General features: G+C 39.4%; 3 protein-coding genes and 1 pseudogene across 4 annotated transcripts; 3 read left to right on the forward strand and 1 right to left on the reverse strand.

The window, feature by feature from the left end:
- Positions 1-1,861: 1,861 nt before the first annotated feature.
- Positions 1,862-2,738, forward strand: LOC106330576 (pre-mRNA-splicing factor CWC21-like). Its single transcript, XM_013769021.1, has 2 exons — positions 1,862-1,901; positions 2,350-2,738. Exons 1-2 carry the CDS (start codon positions 1,862-1,864, stop codon positions 2,736-2,738), a joined length of 429 nt encoding a protein of 142 aa, XP_013624475.1.
- Positions 2,739-3,351: 613 nt separating this feature from the next.
- On the forward strand, positions 3,352-8,407 carry LOC106329202 (annotated as a pseudogene).
- A 143-nt stretch (positions 8,408-8,550) lies between these two features.
- On the reverse strand, positions 8,551-11,033 carry LOC106336088 (autophagy-related protein 13). 2 transcript variants are annotated; one of them, XM_013774813.1, is made up of 4 exons: positions 10,852-11,002; positions 9,505-10,761; positions 9,242-9,417; positions 8,551-9,074 (listed from the first exon to the last, which is right to left on the reverse strand). In XM_013774813.1, the coding sequence occupies exons 2-4, from the start codon at positions 10,744-10,746 to the stop codon at positions 8,753-8,755; spliced, it is 1,740 nt and encodes a 579-aa protein (XP_013630267.1). In that variant the 5' UTR covers positions 10,747-10,761; positions 10,852-11,002; the 3' UTR covers positions 8,551-8,752. The 2 variants fall into 2 exon arrangements, with proteins under 2 accessions (XP_013630267.1, XP_013630266.1); XM_013774812.1 differs by having other exon boundaries at positions 8,599-9,074; positions 9,233-9,417; positions 10,852-11,033.
- Positions 11,034-15,605: 4,572 nt separating this feature from the next.
- On the forward strand, positions 15,606-18,264 carry LOC106330577. The gene is made up of 9 exons (XM_013769022.1): positions 15,606-15,820; positions 16,394-16,572; positions 16,715-16,829; positions 16,899-17,023; positions 17,100-17,181; positions 17,281-17,392; positions 17,473-17,636; positions 17,705-17,825; positions 17,956-18,264. Exons 1-9 carry the CDS (start codon positions 15,606-15,608, stop codon positions 18,262-18,264), a joined length of 1,422 nt encoding a protein of 473 aa, XP_013624476.1.
- The last annotated feature ends 3,330 nt before the right edge of the window (positions 18,265-21,594 follow it).

The raw sequence follows: 21,594 nt of genomic DNA on the forward strand, positions 1-21,594 counted from the left end.
AGTTCTTTTTCAAGTGGCGAACATAATTTTCTCAATGTTCCACTCATTAGGATTCTTTAATTCTCTCCCTCGAGATGATGACACTCCATGTCTAAAATCTCGTACTGAATTCCACTCTAGAACCAATAACATATTCAGTTTTCCCATTTTTGGGTGAATTATGTTTCAAATCCTTTAGAGTGAGATCTTAATTTGGGGTATGCTTAAAGAAATCACATATTGTGAACTTGTTTGATGATTCATCACCCATGATGGTTTCTTTTATTTTCTCGACATGCTATATGTGAAAAACTTCTGGTTTTTTAACATTTCACAATAATGTCGATAACATTATTGAAGATGGCTATATATCAGTAAACTTTAGGTTTACCACTCATTTATAATTTTGCCATATTTTTCTTATGCATGTCTTTTCATCATAAGCTCTTCTAGAGCCAATAGTACCTTTTATATTACTAGATACTATACTTATTTATTTTGAGAGAGGAGAAATATGTGTTACCTTTAGTAGTCATGTACGATGACTCAATATCTGTCAAGAATATCTATCTCCATCCTGAATCTTAAAATCTTATTCAGGAAGATAATTTTCATATCACATCGACATTTTATTTTTATTTTCTGGACCAACTAGAAAATTTGAATCATCAAGATGAGTATTCAAGCTATGAAAAATCGTTCGGGATCATAAGAGACGAAGTTTAATATACTTCTTTTCTCTTTTTCTTTTTGATTCTCGATATATATCGGCTAAATATTTGGTGTACGACAACTACGTACCCAATTTTCTTCCTGGCCGAATCTATAGCAAACCTTTTCTGTTTGTCTTTTATCACCTGACCACTTTCATTTTTCGTGGAAGTTTCCATTATTATCATAGGGACGGAATCTTCTTCCTCGTCCTCTTCCACGACCACGATAGCGGTTTCAACCGCATCCACACCCTCGTCCTTTTCAAGAAGGACCGACTTGATGGTTTAGTATCATGAGTTTCTTTTCTTTTCAATTCTCACGGAGGATTTACATCAACTCCAACAATTTGGTGAATCCTTTCTTTCAAGGATTTGATTATTCAAAGATCTTCTAGATCTTTCTCATGATACACCTCATCTTATAAACCATCATTAAAGTGGTGTAAATTATCATGGCTTTATCTTTTTCTCATCCGATATAGTTTCAACTTATCGATGATTTCTCAAAGCTCATTTTCTCTCAGATGCATCTTTGCACCCACTGCCCAAGTCTTATAATTATTTCTCATAATATTAAGGACATTTATTTTGAGCTTTGTCAAATTTGACATGATAACCATATTCATATAATAATAATATTAATATAGTAAATACGGAAATTTAAATACATAATTTAAATGCAGAAATTAAAGGCATAAAATAAAAGCATAAACTTAAATTGCAGAAATTTAAATAGCATAAATAAAATTGGGAGGCTTAGCCTACCACATGATCCGAGGAGTCATAGACTATCATATTGATCATTTTTCAAAGTCCGAGGAGACATGGTCTACCATTTCGACCTTTTCTTTTTATTCACGGAGGCAAAACCTACCACGTGTTTCTCTGATCGTGAAGGCATATCCTACCATAACGATCAGTCCGGGAAGGCAGCGCCTATCATCCCGAAAAATAAACGGAGAAGGTCCAGCCTCTCACTCCGAAACAATAATAAAATTTAAATAAATTAAGTATATTGAAATACATAAATTTAAACATTACCTTGGCTGGTTTAAGAACTTTCGGATTGATAAACCTCAGTTGATCAGAGCTTCGTGCTGATAACGTGTTGTATAATAAAAGCAGAGGTTTAGTTTATATTTATTATTCAATATATTTGTGTAAGGGCAATGTTGACAAGAGAGAAAGAGTATTGGTTTTTTGGGTTTGGTATAAGAAGAAAAAGGAACGAGGGAGAGAGAAATTTGAGACTAAAGTGGACAAAATTGGGAGAGAGAGGTGACAGCTTTTTCTTTTTGTTCAGATGTGTTGTTGTTGTTGTACGTTCAAGTACACGAGACACATACTATTTATAGTGCAAAAGAGTCGGTCAGACAAAATAAGAAAGGATATTCAATATCCAAGTGGATAATCATATCTTTTGATATTATCTCTTTTTAACACATTGCTAATTATAGGAGGCCTTTGAGGCTTCGTGGAGCAAAATAGAGAGAGGTCAGTTAAACCTCCCCGTTCCTCCTCCGCCGCATCGACGATCTCTCTCACTGGTAATCTAACTTCTGTTATTTCCGATTCAGTCGGAGATCTGTGTTTCCTAGATCTCTTGGCCATTTCGCTTTAGGTAGGGGTGATTGATTACATACCGCGAGAGGTTCAGGGACTAATGGTTACGTTCAAACCAACAAGTTGTTCGTGAGGCCTAGGAATGTTGGCAAATGCTTTGATGATGGTCAGGGAACCGCCGGTTTATCCAAGAAACCCAACAAAGACATTCTTGAGAATGACTGCAAGCGTCAGAATCATCTCAAGCTTGCTGTGCTTGAAGACGAGCTTTCTGATGCTGAGATTGCTCAGCGGCTTGAGGAGGCAAGGTTGAATTTTGAAGCTTCGGCTGCTGAAGAGAGTGATGCGAAGATATCTGATACACAAACTCATCACAAGGAAAGAGAAGCAGATGGAAGCTTTCCGAGCAGCAGCAGGCTGAAGAGGGTGTCATTGATGATGAGCCAGCCAACAGGGGAGAGGGTTGTGAAGGTGGTAGAGTGAAAGAGAGGCGGGAACATTTGTTTTGGACAGAGGTAGTGAGTGGGAGGAAGATAGACGAGAAAGATGGTAAGGGCAAGGAAAGCAAGAAGCAAGAAGCAACAAGGTGGTGATAATGATGATATGGATGAAGTGAAGCTTCACACGAAGACAAAGATGATGAAAGTTAGCAGAGAGTAGTCAAACGAAGGGTGGAAGCCATAAAAGATGGCAATATGATCCTTGTAGCTTCATATGTATGTTTCTCAAATGTTTGTTTTTAGTTATGGCGTTTGTCATAAACATAAATATTATTTTGAGACATTTTTTTATTTAAGGCTACACTACACATGTTGGTGGTATTGTAGCAATATCTTCAACACAAGACATCTGGCCCCTATGATCTTAATGAATTAGTTTGGAATGAAATCTCTTACGTTAGTGTATATAATAATACTGAAAAAGAAGTCTAAGAAATAAAAATCTAAAATTAATCTTCTGTGAAATTTTAGAGAGCGCGGGAAGACGACGAGGGAAAAAAAAAAAAAAAAAGAACAAAAAGAGAGAGAAAAAATCGACGCGGAAGACGAAGAAGCTGAGCTCTCTATTTTCTCCGATCGATCTGGGTTTCTATGCGATTTCATCTCCCTGAGACAATGTCTTTCGTTTAATCAAATGTGTTATTCTCTTTGGGTTTGGTGGTGGTGAGGTGACAAGACAATGAGACCTAACACTCGAAACAAAAACAAAAGGCAAAGACCTTCCGATTCCTCTTCTCAAATTCTCCGGTACTCTAAAAAAAATTTAGTTTTTTTTTTTTTGCCATTTTTATCCCCTATTGAATCAAAGCATTTGCTTCTTTGCAGAAAAATCTACGAAACTAATGATATAACTGAGGAAGACCTAAACCAAGTCTTGATGATACACAAGGAGCCACTCTGTCAAGGCTGCCGCGACAACCCCAACTGTTTCTGCGCCCTAACGGAAGCCGCAAGTCTGGTCTCTGGCAGAAGACTTCCGACTTCCGAGATCATCCAAGCTCATCTCTCCTCCTCCCACCGTCGTGCCTCTCACTCTACCCCCGCTGGTTTAACCAACTTGGGAGCTACTTGCTATGCTAACAGCATCCTCCAGTGCCTCTACATGAACAGAACACTGCTTTCTGGGATGGTGTTCTCTCTCTTGAAGTTGAGGTCTTGAACCAGTATCCTGTCTTGTGAAGACCCTCGAGTTGGATAACGAGATTCAGCAGGATACGCACGAGTTCTTGACTCTGCTCTTGTCCTTGCTTGAGCGTTGCCTGCCCAGACCATTGTGCAACATCTCTTCCGCGGTACTGTCTCTCATGTCACCACGTAAGATTTAGTCATACCTTTCATTTAAAGTATATGTATTCAAGGCAACACCATATATATCTGATTGATTGTTGGTGTGTCTTTTGTAGGTGCTCAAAATGTGGGAGGGATTCAGAAGCTTCCTCACAGGTGGAGGATTTCTATGCCCTTGAGTTGAATGTCAAGGGTCTTAAAAGTTTGGATGATAGTTTGAGTGATTACCTTTGCTTGGAGCATCTCGATGGCGACAATCAGTATTTCTGTGGGAGCTGCCATGCTAGAGTTGACGCCACACGCTGCATTAAGCTGCGCACACTACCTCCTGTTTTCACTTTTCTGCTCAAGCCATGTGTTTTCCTCCCAAAGGTGTTCTTTACGACTCTTTTTCATAATAACTGAATCTTAGATAAGACATTGATTAATCTTTTTCCTTCAACAGACTACTGCTAAGAAGAAAATTACATCCTCGTTTTCCTTTCCCCAAGTGCTGGATATGAGATCGAGATTGGCAGAGTCTTCTGAGAATGAGTTCACATACGAACTCTCTGCTGTGTTAATCCACAAAGGAAGCGCTGGACATTACGTTGCTCACATCAAAGATGAAAATACTGGCTTGTGGTGGAACTTTGACGATGAGCAAGTGTCAGAACTGGGTACACATCCATTCATTGAAGGCTCTTCTTCAACTCCAAAGTCCGAGAGTAATGGTGCCTCTAGTAGTGGGAAGAACACCACAGAGTCAGAGGTTTTCTCATCCACTGATGCTTATATGCTGATTTATAGTCTTCGGTCCAGTAAAATAGAAAGTCTGGAAGGACAAAGAGAGAATCCTATTGACATAACTAAAGGAGATGTTGAACAGCCTGAAGGTGGTTATCTTCCGCCACGTCTCGATGAATGGATCAGTGACCTGAACGCAACATTCCTTGAGGGTTGCAAGCAATTTGATTTAAGAAAGGAAAGAGAATTGAATACTTTGACTGAAAGGAGGCAAGAAGTACGAACAATACTTTCAGAAGCTGCTGTTCAGTCACTTGGCTTCGTCTATGGGCTGATACCATCTCGCCGCCGTAAGTAAATCTCCTCATACATGCCTTTAAATCTATATACCCGTGCTAACTGCACTGCTTTCAACATTCGATGCATTTGAATCTGCAACAAAGTATATGATTAATTCAGTTTTCAGTTAGTGGTAAATACGATTTTCTAATTGGCAAATTAGATCATATCCATGCTTTCAAGTGTTCTTGATTATATTTGTTCTTTTTGTACGAGGTAGAGCTTTGGACAACACCCCTTTACTGTGTTCCCACGGGAAAGTTCTTGCCTCAAAAATTACTTGCATGAAGCGTATATCTGAACTTGCATGGACCAAGTTAGAATCAAAGGTATGCAATATTCTTTCTGTCCCTTTTCTTTCTTCAGGACACGCAGTTATATCTTGTCTTCAGTTTTTGCATCAGCTGCCATTATTAACCATTTTCAGACAAATTCGTAGTTTCTATAATCTATATTTCTGTTCACAGGAATCTTCCGTTCTTCTATCATATGGTAGAATTCGTTGTGGGGTTTTCCACGCTCTTGTTTTAACCTTCTTTTTGATGTGGTCATATTCTCTTACTGTTAGTTCAATGGTGGACCAAAGTTAGGGAAAGGGGACTACTGCAGCCTGCAGGGAATGCCTTATGGATGGTGCTCGCATGGTTGTCTCTTCTGACAGCTATAGGGATCGAAGAACATTCATGAAAAGCATTGCAGGCAATGTTCTTTCGGGAAAGTTTGAGGACGGAGAGTATTACGTCTCTAAAGCATGGTATGTATTCAACTCTCCTGTAACTAATAGGTTACCACAGTTAGCTGCTTCTATGATGGACGTCATTGGGACTCGCACCTAACATGTTTCAGAAAAATCAAGCTCCTTCTAAAGCGTACTAACATGTTTCCAGGTTGCAGCAATGGGTAAAAAGGAAAAACCTTGATGCTCCCAGTGAAGCAGATGCAGGCCGCCCAACAAATGCAATCACGTGCAGTCATGGGGGGCTGATGCCTGAGCAAGCGCCAGGGGCCAAAAGGATTCTAGTTCCAGAGAACTTCTGGTCATTCCTTGTTGAAGATGCTTTAAAAGTGACGCCAGAAGATACTTCGGGTTGTCCTTGTTTCCCTCTGGACTCCAGCCAATGTTCTCACTGCACATCGGAACTTTCTGAGGTTGCTGACGTCAAGGATGCACTAAGGTTAACCATGTTTAGTTTTTGCTTCTGTTGATTGTGAATTCGTGATACTCATTAAATATTTTCTTACGTTCTGTCTGACGCAACAGAACAATAAAGGCCAAGCAGCGCCAAAACCACGAGAAGTTAGCCACGGGAAAGGGTATAGCGTTAGCGCCACAAAGCCGATATTTCTTGGTACCTTCTCCGTGGTTAGTGCAGTGGAGAAGCTATATTAATATGACTGGAAAAAACAGTTCCTCAGTACCAGAACCTGAACTTCTTAATGGAGTCATTGATACTCTCAAGTGCGAGAAGGTAAGATCCTTGCTTTGCAGTGAGTTGGTTGCTATATGTAACTCAAACGACTCCTTGAAAGGCTCCCTGAACTTGTCTGCAAACGTGGCTCATTTTTTCAGAAAAATTCATCTGTAAGTATGATTCTTATTAATCTGTTTTGAAACCGCTTGAAATAGTAAAGCCAATATCAGAACGGGAAACTGATCAGTGTTCATAACAAACGCAAGAGAGGCTAACTTGTTCCTTAAGAAGTAAGGATAGTAGTATATATATAAGAGATTAATCAAGTGCTGAGAGATGGCTGGGTGTTTTGGGACTGGTTTTAGGCGCTTGGGAGGATTTAAAATCTCTAGTGTTATCCCTATTCACTGGTTCTGATAGTTTGGTTTTGTGGTTATGTGGTGTAATTACCGGTTCAGTGAGAGAAATAAAAGGAACCATGTTCTGAATTTGACAAATTGGTGTTGTGGTTGTCGGTTTAGTTCCACATCCTCCGTCATCTTTACTGGCTGTTTCTAGCGATGAGATGGGGAATTCTTACTTTGATTCTCTTGCACATCTTTTCTAGACGGAGAAGCTGACAATCATCCCTGAGGATGATTGGAAATGTTTCTGTGAGGAGTGGGGAGGGATCATGGAGAATGGAGTCTCTGCTTTTCTTGAGACTGGTAATAGTAAGAATGGAAGTGCATCTCAGGACGTTATTGACCTTGAGAAGGATATGGACATTGATACTCAGCAGCTTATTCTTAGGACATCCCCGGAGGTATTTGAATTATATACTGTTCCCATACATGTAGAATAATCGTTTGAGGTCCATGAGCTGCTTTTAACAATATCTTTTACCCTTGCTAGGTTTGTGAGGAATGCATAGGAGACAGAGAGAGCCGTGAGTTGATGCAGAAGCTCAGTTACTCTGAAGGAGAAGTATCTGTCTGCTTGGTGCGCGGAAAGGAAGCTCCGAAGTCAATGTTAGAGGCATCTGACTCCGGCTTGGAGGTGGACCGGCGTACCTCAAAGCGTTCACGGAGAACAAACTACGGGAAGCAGACCAGCTTGAAAGTTTCTGCAACAACGACTGTGTACCAGTTAAAGATGATGATATGGCAATTACTTGGAGTAATGTCTTCTAACATTGCTTTTGTAGATCCTCTAGTCTTATTTAAGTTTCAGAAGATTACTTGGGGGACGCAGTGACATGTGGGCGTTAATAATAATGTGCAGGTGATGAAGGAGAACCAGGAACTTCACAAAGGCACACAAGTGATTGATCAGGAATCTGCAACTCTTGCAGACATGAATATATTCCCTGGCGACAAGCTTTGGGTGAGAGATACCGAGATACACGAACACCGCGACATTGCTGGTAAAAAGACCTTTCAATTATTTTAAGTGTAGCTAAATTACTTAGCTTAAGTGAGATTTGTATATTTAGAAAATAACTATCCTGATGTTCTCAATAGATGGGATATGCGATTAGAAGATGGGGCATCAAGATATCGAAGCAGGGTTTCGCGGGACGCTTTTGACGGGAGATATCACTTCTGAAGCCGGCTAGTAGCTCTTAAGTTAGTTGTGCAGGAGATGTATGGATGGCAGTTTTTTTGGGTCTGTTTTCTGGTAAATGCAAGGCTTTGAAGTTTTACTTTGTGGCAATGATTTGGTGAAAGCTGCAAATTGGTAGATGTTTTAGGCATATGGCGGATGGATATTTGAAGCTACTCGGCCTTTTTTTTGTGTTTTAGTGTATCGTTTATCTAAATGTGACTTAATCATCCAATTTGTGTTGCAAAACTCTTCTATGTCGATGCTCAAATCAAATCAGAATAACTACAAGCTTAAATTGCTACTATAGTTTTTGTAAGCATATATATGCATAAAAGTGAACAAGAATCAGTATGCATTGTTACATCAAACTTCTTCATTGGTAACGCGCACAAAGATCGATCGATGTTCTTCAACTTACCAAAGACTTCTATAGATTTAGCAATATTGAAATGAAAAGATTTCAAACTTTATTAGTACTTATGAAACTTGAAAGGTAAGTTATTTTACACACTCTTTTTTTCTTTCTTTTCTCAAAGGTTCGTTTACAGAAACTAAAACGTGAGCTGAAGTAATAGTCATCAAATCCATATTTACAAACAATCATCAGATAATTAACTCATAACTTGATTGCTCTTTTGGTTTTGGGTCAGTGGACACGAGTTGCTCCTCCAACACTCTTGGATTTGGAGAGAAGCAAGTCTTTGAGCTGCTTGTAGTTTCTGAGCTCCTCTAGTGCATCTGATGTACTTCGAGCCATCGAAAATTCAGATTCTGCACCTGACACTGAACTACCTTCTCTCTGAACACCAGACATTGATGACGCCATGTAAGTGCTTGAGTCTTGTCGTAATGGCGGTGCTGTCTTTAGCATCTGAACCAGGACTCCAACCGCTGCGTCCTGTGACTTCCTCCCTATAGGTAGCGACTGTGATATAGAGCTTGAAGTTTTCCTCCGGTCAAGACTTTGGCTGCACCGAAAAAAAAAAGTGAAATTGATAGCCAAAACGATAGACAGTGAGATAAAAGGCAAGGTTTAAAGATGTCAGCAATTGTTTTCTTGATGAGATCGTGGAAAGCTAATACAGAGACACCCTTCAAGTGAATAAAGTAAGTAATGGGTTAAAACCATTTTAACCTGTACTGGAGTCCAGACTCGTCAACATCATCGAAATCAAAAGGGCATGAACAATCAGGGTCCTCCAAATCCGAAGATAATCTACTCGGGCTCCTAGAAAAGCCGAATCTTGGTGAGCCACTTGAAGAGAGCAGTCCAGAGAACCGGCCTGAATCGTATTTGCTGTCCTTTGTCAGCTGAAAGATTAGATTCAAAGTCAAACAGCACATCAGGTGATCTCAAGACACATAAAACAATTTAAGAAGCATAAGAATAACCCTTACCTTGTGGCCAGGGTAGTGGTTAAGTAGTCCAGAAGGAGATTCTCCGCTTCTCGAACTCTTGTACAAAGCAATCCCAGGCAGAGAGTCCTGCGATGAAGGGGAGCGTCTGGTGCTTTTAGGGGAAAAAGGAGGGAGTGGATTCCTACTTGGCTCAGAGAAGTTAGATGAAACGTATCTATTGAACGTAGCTGAAGAAGGAATGGTCACTGGAGCAGTACCAGGCCTCACATTAATCCTTGGACTGTAACTCCCTCTTGGAGTAGAAGGAGAACCTGATGGCGAAAAGGGAGGAGAAAGCTGGTGGTGACTGTCACCACCATCAGTACGGGACCAGTGGAAATCAGGGGAGAAAGATTGGTTTGGGGTAGGAGGTCTGTGAAAGCCACTGGTCCAGCTATGGGGACGTTCAGAAGCTGAGCTAGTAGTCAACGGAGGCCGTGGCCGTCCAGCTCTACCTTGAAAAGAAGTACCTTCAAAGCTCAGCCCTGGAGAAGGGAAGAACCTCATAGGATCCGTGGCGGGACTCCCAACGTAATCGGTTATGATCCTCGGAGGCAATGTGATGTGAGCACCGAGATTGAAGTCAGACAAGTCAGAACGGTAAGTAACAGATGCGCAGAGACGACCAGGAGGCACTTCAACAGGAGAAAAGCGAAACTCTTTCATGGTCTCAGTCACGGGAGGAGAGAAGACATCGCTGAAAGACGAAACCTTGTAGACCATTTCATACCCAAGAGACGAACTCAGCTGCCTGGAGACACGGTAGGCAGGCAAAAGCCGAGTCTGAGCGTAGAGAGAACGCAGCAGAATGATAGCTTTCTTGTAAACCTTCTGGTAACGAGTGGAAGGATCAGAGCTTTGAGGGGACATGATCAACGGATTCTCGTATTGAACAACCCAACGCTCGATCACAGTCTCGGCAGATCGTACATTGCCATCGTCACCGTCATCGTCAGTGGGATGGATGAGGATGATGTCGATGATCATCGAATCCAAGATGTTCCTATGCCAAGAATGCAACTTGTCTAACGCTGCGGGACGGTCTCCCATTATGAGATTAAACCATTTATCGCTCTTTTTGACGTTGAGACCACCCGATGAACGGTCGCGAGTACGGCCACGGGATTGCAAGGAAGGGATTCTGGAGTCGAGGACGATGTGCAGTGCCTTCGGGAAGAAGTGAGATACGATCTGCTCTAATCTTCCGATGTCTGGTGATGGCAGATTCTCGGGAAAATCCATGGCTAAAACGACAATCTAGAGGTGGTCGAGTGAATCGTGAGGATCTGAGCGGTGATTACGATTGAACAAACAGATCGAGGAAAGTTCGATAGCTAGGGTGGTTACCTGTGAGGAAGGGAGAGGCGGGTTATTGGATCATCTGAGACGTCAACGATAGCGTAAAGGTGTTTCGTGGAGAGACGATGAAGAAGAAGACCCAGAGAGTTTCGGAGCTTGACGAAAACACTTGTTGTACACGATCGATATACATTTAGACGAATACAGTACTCGGAAACCACCATTTATTACTGGTTTTAGGAAATTAAATTAATTTTATTAATAGCGAGATGAGTATAGAAGCAACAAACCAATGACAGAGAGCCATGTCCTGATTTGTTCCTTTCCTTACGGTTTTATCCTTCTTTTCCCCTTTTAATTACATACAGAAGGCTTTTTAGTAGAGGTCGCGCTACGACAGTTAATGCTCAATTGCAATTTACATGGGATCCTTGTTCGGTGTCAGTCGGACGGTCGGCATTAGTGAAAAATCGGGAAATAATTGGAGTATATGCGGGAATTAGTTTTTTTACGTTTATATATGTATAAATATTAAATATGAAAGCAAAGTACAATAAAATTAGTTAGTTTAGTTGTCCAAGTGCTGTATCTTAATTAACCCAAGTTCAATGCCCGTGCACACCTGTTTTTTTTTTTTTTCCTATCTTCTAAATGAAAGGTAACTTTGTAATTTATTTTGTCGTCTTCTCCCTTAACCTACGAGCTTTCTTGCTCATAAATGGCAACCTCCATTCTTTTTTTCTCAGATCTTTCACTCTTTTCTCCAGTTTTGTATTCGTTTTGTTTAATAATTCATAGATTTAGGTTAGATTCTAAAAAAATGGAATTTAGTTACATAAACGAGTTGAAAATAGTCGTCGTGTTTCATTATTATGCGGTCCCTGCGTCTTCCCGCCTTGGTCCTCCGATTTGCTCCATATCGGCACGGTCATGCTCCGACCACCGCCTACTCATCCGATTAACCGCCTACGCCCCCGCGTTTTCAAACAGGGCAATGGGATATAAGGATTAAATATTAGGAACATTTTTAATATCGATTCAAATTGGATGACATGCTATAACGTCTGGATTCTGACATCACGTTTTTCTTCTTCTATCCCCACGACTATAACTCAGGAATCACCGGACACAAGATTTACACACAACAATATTATATTGAGTTTGTGTAAACCACGGCATTAAGATTCTTCACTATTATATTGACACATTAAATATGTATATCACACGCAAAAGCTCTTACCTACAAGTTAATCGTTAAGGCCACCATGGCCATATATGTATAGGGATATATACAACGCATATTCCTTTTTCTTCTTTAATTCATAACTTATAATCTACTAATTAGCTTTGTGACGAAATACATTCAATATATCTCTTTATTATTAAAAGGAAAGCATTTTAAAAAATCAACCTTTACATTGTAACTAAGATAAGACATGCGCTTTGCGCAGGGTGAGTTTTTATGATAAATATTTAAAACATATAATATTGACAAATGATGTCATGTCACTCGGTTTAATTACGGCTTCGGTATATGTCATGTCCCCGATCCTCGATAGGATCGTCCGGACGGGCCATGGTGCAAGGAGACGCACGAGTCAGGTCGATAGACCTTGAGACAAGCGTATCATGGTCCAAATTGATGGTTAAGGAAGTCATGCAGCTGAGACTTAACCTGGATACGATGGAGACAAGTTAAATGGAGCTGGACGAGTGATCCGAAAGCTAGGCGAGTTCCGGTTCAAGCTCAATAAGCTAGGTGAAGCTTGGAGCTAGCTCACTTAGTCTTAGCCAGCTCACTGGAGCTGATGGACTAGCTCACTCAGCTGGGGACAGCTGGTGACTAGATCATCTCAGCTTGGCGGAGTGTTCCGGTCCGGACCAGTGTGGCCGGAGCCGAGCGGTTACCAGTCCGTGCCGGCGGCTCATGTGGGACGATGGGGTCGTGTACAGCCAGGAGCAAACCAGGGCTTGGGCAAAGGCCTGGGGGTTGGTTTTTGATGTAGGAAACTGCCAAGGGAGCAGTTGGGCGGTTAAGGGCCGGTTATGGGAAATTATAGGCGAAAGGGTGCAAGAGGACAAGTGGCACCATTTCGGCCAATCCCTTGCAACCGATCGCCCAAGGCAGTTACTGGTTCCTCTCTCTATAAATACAAGTCTATGGGGTCGATTTTGGGCATCAAATTCCTTAGGGAAAACTCTGCACAAATCGTGAGAGATAAACCAAGAGAGAGAGAGAGGCCGGCAGCTTAAGGAGAAACCGTGTGAAGGCTTGATCTGTTCCGGCGAAGGCTTGGCCGTGAGAGACAAGGCTTGTGAAGATGGATACCAGACAGAAGGAGAAAGAGAAGGAGAAGGAGGCGGCGCAAGGAGACCACACGCCTAGGCAGTTACTGGTTCCTCTCTCTATAAATACAAGTCTATGGGGTCGATTTTGGGCATCAAATTCCTTAGGGAAAACTCTGCACAAATCGTGAGAGATAAACCAAGAGAGAGAGAGAGGCCGGCAGCTTAAGGAGAAACCGTGTGAAGGCTTGATCTGTTCCGGCGAAGGCTTGGCCGTGAGAGACAAGGCTTGTGAAGATGGATACCAGACAGAAGGAGAAAGAGAAGGAGAAGGAGGCGGCGCAAGGAGACCACACGCCTAAGGTCAGTGGTGTGAACCGGGAACCATCGGCTTTAGCTGATGGGTGATCCGATCGAGCCTTGGGGCCGTTCGTGTACCGGTTGCATCCTTTCTATCCTTTCATCTTCAAATCGCCTTTTCTCTTTATATGGTGTTGTTTTATGTTTGATCTGATAAGGAGAGACTGAACCAAGGCCTTGCCCGGTTCAGAATCGGAGTCCTTGGCCTTTGGCCGGACTTAGGCATGTTCGGATACACCAAGGGATGATCGGATGATCTAGATCGCCTTGTGTGTGATCCGCTTGAGGCCTTGATTGGGCGCGCCTGATTCTCTTATGAGTCTAAGTGTGGCCGCTTGTTATATGTTCTAATTTGATAGATAATGAGTAGAGAACTCTAGGAACCTAACCATGCAATGATAGATCCTAGCTTGTGTTAGGTTATCTGATTGTATACTTGTGTGTTGTGATATGTTGGTTTCATGTACTGACTTGGACCGTGGTAAATGAAATGCACTGTGAGGACTCCAGCCATGGGAAGATGTGTGGTGAATGGGTCATTCCTAGTAGATGTGAAGTATTGATAGCCTATTGTGCAAACTGTGAACTTATGATAGACTAGTGTGTAATCTAATAGTATGAACGAATGGATGATGTATGGATCTCATTTATTATCTATAAAATGTCGATTTGCCTTACTTGATTCTGATTGTCTAAGTATGATTGATTAAACCTCAAAACTATGATAAATGATAAGAAAAATATTAGACACGGAATGAGAAGTAAAAGAATCAAACTAAGTAGGATGGTTAGGTAAGCCACGGTCTGGTTAGATTGAGGAATCCAGGATCGGATCTTACAGTATAGGTTTGGTTGGGTTTATTTGGGTCTAAGAGAATCTTAACTATGCTCAACCCAAATTAGTTTGATTTTGTTCAGTTTTACTTAGGTTTGATTTGTGTTCGATTTGGTTTTAGTTTGGTTTGGTTTGTGTTTGGTGCGGTTTAATTTGGTTTTATTTGTGTTTGTTTATTTCAATCGATTAGTTTTCCTCTTTTTAGTTTTGTTATACTTCACTTACAAAAATATAATTTATAAGAACATAAACAAATCATCATTTGATACTAGATTATTATTTTCTTCACATTTAATTGTAGAGCTAAAGATTTAATCCTATAATTTTGTATTACTATATTCAAACCTAATATAAGTAGATTTTTGATTTTGATGTTAATGTATGAAATTCATATTTTTTATTGTGTTTATTTTATTCATTTTAAAGTAAAATGTATAATTTTTTTAATCGTTTAGGTTTATTTTTTTACATCGAATAGAAACTTTAAAAAAACTAACTTGCAGCCTCTTGGCCAGCATAAGGAGCCAGCCAACTTGGTGCAAAGAAGTTGACGAAAGAGGATCCAAATACGCGTGATCTTCCACCTTTAACAATAATTAAATTTATTAAATCTTAATATTATTATCATGTTTAACTAATATAACTAAAAACACTTCGCTTCGGCTTGGTTCAGTTTAAAATGAACCAGAATGAACCAATTTGATTGATAAAATCTTAATCAAATAGTCTAGACATATACTTTGGTTTTTAATCTGTTTGAATTCGGTTGGGTCAGTTTGGTTTGGTTTGGTTCGTTTTTTTTTGCCCATACTATTAACTAATGTTCTGAATAATACAATTGAATAAAAAATGATCAATTGTATAATAGCTTAATAACATCAAAACTATACTAAAAGGAGCAAAAGAAGTCTTCTTATGGCATCCACATCGGACAGGAAATTCGACAAATAGGAATGCATCATTTCATCCACGTCATTTATAAAGTCAATTGGTTTGGGCTTTTGGTGGTTTTGGTATGTAGTTTGGGCTGTTTTGGTGTAGCCCATTTTCTGGAATGATGTGGATGTGTTCTTCGCCACAAGCAGCTGTCTCCGTCTTTCGTAGCCCTATTTTTTCCCCCCCGTACCTTTTGCGACTTCCATCTCTTCCATTTCTCATCTCTTCAATTTCGTCTCCACCAGTAAATCTCCACTAACTGAATCCTTGATTAAACTCATTCAATGGATTCCTTTCACCTTCTTCTCTGTTTTTCTATATATAAATCTCTTTTGCTATCTTATCTTTCCAGCCAAGTTGAAAAGACTCTCAGAAACTCATCCCGATGGAATCCACCAGCAACTCATCCATCTCCGGCGATCGCAAAGCCAGCAAGAAGACCGTCGCCTCCTCTGCGACTGCGAAACCAAACGGGAAGTCCCCTGTTTCGTCTAGCAATCCGATGAACCCAAACACTGTTACCGCTCTGTCCTCCGCGCATGCAAACCAAGTGATGTTCTTCAGAGATGTTTCACTCGGCCCACGCGAAGCCGAGTTGAGGTTTCGTCTGATTCACTTATGGGAGACTCGAAATATATACACGAAAACCTTGATTGGACAAGAGATGCTCCTTATCGACGAAGAGGTTTGTCAACGTCTTTAGCTTCCCTCTCTATTTTCGTCTTTAATCGTGTTTTTGATTTAATATTAGTCGTTTAGATATATTCTCCGAGTCTTGCTTTCGGTAGATCTTATTAAGTTTTTTGTGTTTCTGAATTTATATTTGTCTATTAGATTAGTTCCTCCGAGTGCTATTCTTGGTCTTGCTTTCAGTACAACGTATTAGTTTTTCGTGCTTTTGATTTTATATTTGTTGATTAGATTGGTTTCTCCGAGTGTTATTCTTTTTCAGTAGATTAGATTGGTTCTTATGTCTGCTCTATATATGTCTCTCTAAATATGTCTGCTTAACTTTTCAAAGTGATCTGATGTATTGTTTGATTTATAGTAATCGAAGATTTCAATTTATTTTCAGGGAACTGTTATTCAAGGTTTTGTTCCAGCCGATTGAGTAGGGACATTTGATCTGGTAGCTGGTTTCGTCTATAAGCTCAGCAATTTTTTCGGATCCAGGAACAAAGCTCAGTTCTCGGTTGCTGATCATATCGCCATCGTCTCATTCAGTTGGAATTCTGATTTATCCGTTCTTGAGAACCCTCCGGTTCTTATTCCAGAAGACAGGTTCAGGTTCCACAGCTTCGAGGAGTTTATGGCCAACTGTGATTCCAAGGGTGATCTTTACGATAAGTCATGTTGAACTATGGTTGGTCTTTAAGCCTGAATTTTTAGTTTATAATTTATCACCTCCAATGATTATTATTCCGTTGAGTTTTGTTAACTATTTAGAGTATTATTCTGTTGATTTTTGTTGACTGTTTAATTATTTTATCTCAGATTATGTTGGCCACATGAGGCTGGTGAATGGGCAGACTCTCACTGACCATACTGTTCTTGACGAAGTTGCCATAGCTGAGAAGCGGCATCTATGTTTTCATGTTCAGACACATGAGTAAGTTTGTCCATTTGTTAGTTGTTTTCGTTGTGTGTTATATTTAACACGTAATGTTTACATATGTAGCGGACCAGTGATGAAGCTCTATCTATGGGATAATGCCACATCTGAGTTCTGCCAGAAATTTAAATCATATGGAAGGACCCCACACGTTCTTTTGGTCACCACAATGAACCCTAAGCATCTTGGAGGTTAGCATTTTAATAATAAAATGTCATGCTCATATGCATAAATTAGCTGTGGTTAATCGTATAGTTTTGTTAACAGGAACCCTTTGTCTCACTTCTATGTCATCATTTCGAGTGTTCATGGATGACGATGTTCAGCCTAGCAAGGATTACCTTGAATGGTAGGCATTTGTGTATTTAATTATTTTTTCACGCTACTTTTGCTAATATATTCAAGCGTCTTCATCTGTAACAATTTTTGGGCTTCCGCCTTTTCTCAGGTTGAGCTCCAACACATGTATTGCTAATAGGATTGCTGCTGAGGTAGTCACAAAGCCTGAGAAAGTGACTCTTGAGGAGCCATTCCCCTACATTAAGCAGGAAGCTTCTAAGGTCAAGAATTGTCCTGTTGTTATCATTCATTTCTGTGTGATTGGGTACTTATGAATTTTATTTTACTTTCCACAATGAAGGTTGCTTGGTTTGAATGCACAACAACTATAGATGATGTTGTCCATGGTTCTTCTTGGTATTACGTTTCCTGCGGTGGATGTAATAGTAAGACAGTTAAAGGCCCTACTTCTCTGATGTGCAACAACAAGAAGTGTGAGAAGAAGGAAGTCACATGCTTGCCTCAGTAAGTGTTGTAGTCATAGTTTCATCTACGTTTTGTCGGTACTAATAGCTAATCTTCTTTCGTTGCAGGTACCTCACGAAGATTTCTGTTTATGATAAGAGTGAGCAAGCAGTTTTTGTCATCTTTGGTAATGCCGGCAAGGAGTTGACTGGGAAACATGCAGCAGAATTGGTTTCTAATTTCTTTGAGGTAATGTTAGACCTGTCTATAAATAGCAAATAATTTTGTATTATAGGAAATTAGTTAGAACATCGCCTATTCATGCATTTAGTAAAGGTTGTATTATTTGAACTCACGTATGTTTTTACTTGATTGTTAGTCTAATGAGGGAGCAGGAGCTGACCATTGCGTTCCGGTTCCGCAAGCTTTACTTGATACAATAGGACAGACATGGAAGTTCATCGTGAAAGTGTCGGACCATAACTTGAAAGGCAAGACTCAGACCATAACTGTCACAAAGATACTCCCACCAGAAGCTCCACTTCCAGCAACATCCGATGATATTCCGACGACTAGGGGTGATGGATCTGCTCCTTCCAGCGGCTTTGGAGATCATGCGGGTGATAGGGCTAGAAAAGCTGCTGATAGTCTTGAGTCAGATGATGCCAAGCGTTCCAAGAGTGGCTAATATAGCTTCAACTTATCCTCTTACTGTTTTTACGTTTCTATAAAGACTTTGCCTTCTTTCCATTTTAATCTTCAGACTTTTGTCTTTTTATGTTTAAGTTATTCTGATACAATTTTCGTTATATGTTTTTACTTATCCCTTTAAGCATCTACTTATCCTAATATGATCTTTTATATGTTTTTTTCCTATCACTTTAGGCCGTTCACTTTAGAAATATACGATTAGGAATGTTGATAACTTACGATTAGGAATGTTGATAACTTACGATTATCCTTGAACTGGATAAACATCTGAGAATGTATGCATAATCTATTAGTTATAACCGTATAAGCTTCACTTACTGATGTGTGGATTCTATTTTCATGTCCCAAGTTATTTTCATGATTTTTTTTTGAGTTTTTTATTAAGTAGCAATTATAAGGATGATATACGGCTGATTTTAGTATCGAAGAGTTGAATAGATTTATATCAAATTATTTTTGAGAATATCTATTAACCATATTTATAAAATCATTGCTTTAATAAAAGGCAAGTATTCACGAGAATCAAGCCTTCTTCTTCTCTCTACAAAAAGCTAATATGCCTTCTCTAAAACACAAAAAAAAAAAGACCTGCACATTTTTTCGAGACCCATAACTGTTCACGCAACCAGATCACGCCATCTTCTTAAAAGTGTAAGTTTTTAAAATCACCTAAACCTCTCCATAAGAAGTTCCATATTCTAAGATGTTTATGTTTTATTGATCGCATACTAAGGTTTGGATCTTGGACGAAATGGGGAAACCACCTTCGACAAGCAATCTGCACACCGGAGGTAAGACAAATAATTATTTAGCTGTTTCAAAGGAATGATTTTACATATTTAGTCTGATTGACTAAGAGCATCCGCAACGGTGAGACTCATTGGAATCCTTAGCGACAAGAACATTAAAGATTAATCCTAGATATTTTGGATTAAAAAAAAAAAAAAAAAGATGACCATTCACGGGCCGCCACGTAGTTATGGGGATCCGCAAATAGTGCAAGGATTCACTAAGAAAGAATCCTTATTTATGAATTTTAAGGATTGAATCATTAACTTTTAGTGGAGTCCACTGATTATTTAATTATTTTTTCTCTAAAGACTTCGCCTAAAGATTCTGATTGCAGATGCTCTGAGGATCCTAGACTACTTATGCTACTTACTTTTATATCTGCGTAAAAAACAAAATTACAGACATGAGGTCTTACAAATCACTGCATTTTAAATACAGTTTTGTAGTATTACTCACAACACGTTTTGATGAGATGAACCCCTGGATCACAGTGCAAACCATTACTCAATCAATAAGTATAAGTTCCTTCTTTTTATATTGACCATCTGTGACAACCAATTTTCTACATTTGGCATTTTGACTTCATTGGGGTTTTTTCCCAAAGAAACATTGATTTCTTATTCACTTATATTACTTTTGGTATAAATAAAAATTATTAAATCTGTTATAAAATTCATTTATATGTTTATGAAACTGATCTAAAATTGTATTTGAGAAGATATACGATTTTGAAGATGTATAGTCCCGTGCAAGGATGGAGTCGTTGACTTTTTTCCTTTATAACTCTATGTCTTACAATATTAGAATTATCTCTGTTCTTACGATCAAATTATCAATCAATTAGGTTAAATAAATTACATTTTTTTGAGAGTGATTAATATGTAGTATGGAGTATGAACAATTTTTAAAAATAAACTATAATAGCTTTGTGATATTTAATATTGTAACAATCTCTGTGAAGTAACAATATTTAATAAATTAGATTGTAACAATCAACCAACTGATGATCAATGTGAAGTAACAATCTCTTTGAAAACAAACGTATGAAAAGAAACAATAAAAAATAAACTGCTTCCGGTTGGTTCATATACTCACTACTCATCATTGTAATATTAAAGGTTTGTTATAAATCATTAAATGGATGGCCCATAACCAATGACCAAGACAAGACCCAAACCGAGGCCAAAGGAGGAGAGAGAGAGGCGGTCGTCCGAGGAGAGAGAGACGGTCGGTTTAGACCGTCTTAGTCTTAGGACGTTTTCCTTTTCTGTTTTAGATCTTTTCCTATTTCATGTTGTATTAGGTTTTGGATAATTTCCTTTTTCCTATACTTTGTAATGGAACCTCTATCATTAATAATACACAGACAATTCTCCATTCTTTTACAACACGTTATCAGCACGATAGTCTCTAGATCCCTGAGACAAAATCGAAACCTCTAAACCCTAAAAGCCAAAACCGGCGACCACAACTAAAACCCTAGACACGTTCTTAGTTCATCTAAGAACTCAGACAATCCATCTTGAATCCTCGACGTTCTCAGATCACGTTCCCAGCTCAGAAGAACCCGTCCAGCTCGCGATCACACCCGAGACGCGATCGTACCCGAGACGAGCCGACTGCACGCGATCGTCCTCAGCTCGCACCTGCACTCATCCGCGACCCGATTGGAGACAACAAGCATCCGATCGATTCTCTTTCTCTCTCTAAAGGTAGTCCGGTTCTAAACCCCTACAAAGCAAATGTATAACTTGATCTGAGAACCTAAATTGATCAAAACCCTAATCCATTATTATGGAAACTTTGTCCTTGATCAAAACCCTAAAACATACAATCTAAAATCGACAATCTTATAACTAGTAATATAGAAATCGATTCCTTAGAAACTTAATTGATTGTTTCCGATTTGATTTTGAGAAACCCTAATTATTGGAATTGAAACCCTAAACCCTAAAGGACTGAATCCGATTTTAATTGATTGAATGTTTGATGATTTGAGGTTTTAGGATTGTTAGATTGATTGAAGTAATCTGATCTAGAACTTGAATCCTAAAGGCCTTGAAACCTTAATTTTGAAATTGAATCCTACTAGTGTTCAAATCGGAAACCCTAGGATTGTTTGCATACATATGAATCTGAATTGAATTGCATTCGTATTGTTTAAAATCGACCAGCATATAGAAACATACGAATTCGAATCTGATTGCATTGAAAAATACATATGGCCGTGTGGCTTTAATCTCCCGGGTACATGTAGAATCATATATTAGGATTGTTCGCACCATGGTCAATTAGATTTACATGTCCGATCCTATTGCTTGACTACATGGCTGTGTGGCTTGATTGTTCGCACCATGGTCGATTAGATTGATTGTTTTTCATAGATGCGTAAGACAAGTTTGTGACCGAGCTTGTTAATATACCATGCGGCCACATGATCACATTGTGAACCTAAATTGAAATGATGATGTGATTCAGATGTCGAAAATCTCAAATAGAGACTATGCAGCCCTTA

The sequence above is a fragment of the Brassica oleracea genome, chromosome C3 (assembly GCF_000695525.1).
Source record: "Brassica oleracea var. oleracea cultivar TO1000 chromosome C3, BOL, whole genome shotgun sequence".
Classification (NCBI taxonomy): Eukaryota; Viridiplantae; Streptophyta; class Magnoliopsida; order Brassicales; family Brassicaceae; genus Brassica; species Brassica oleracea.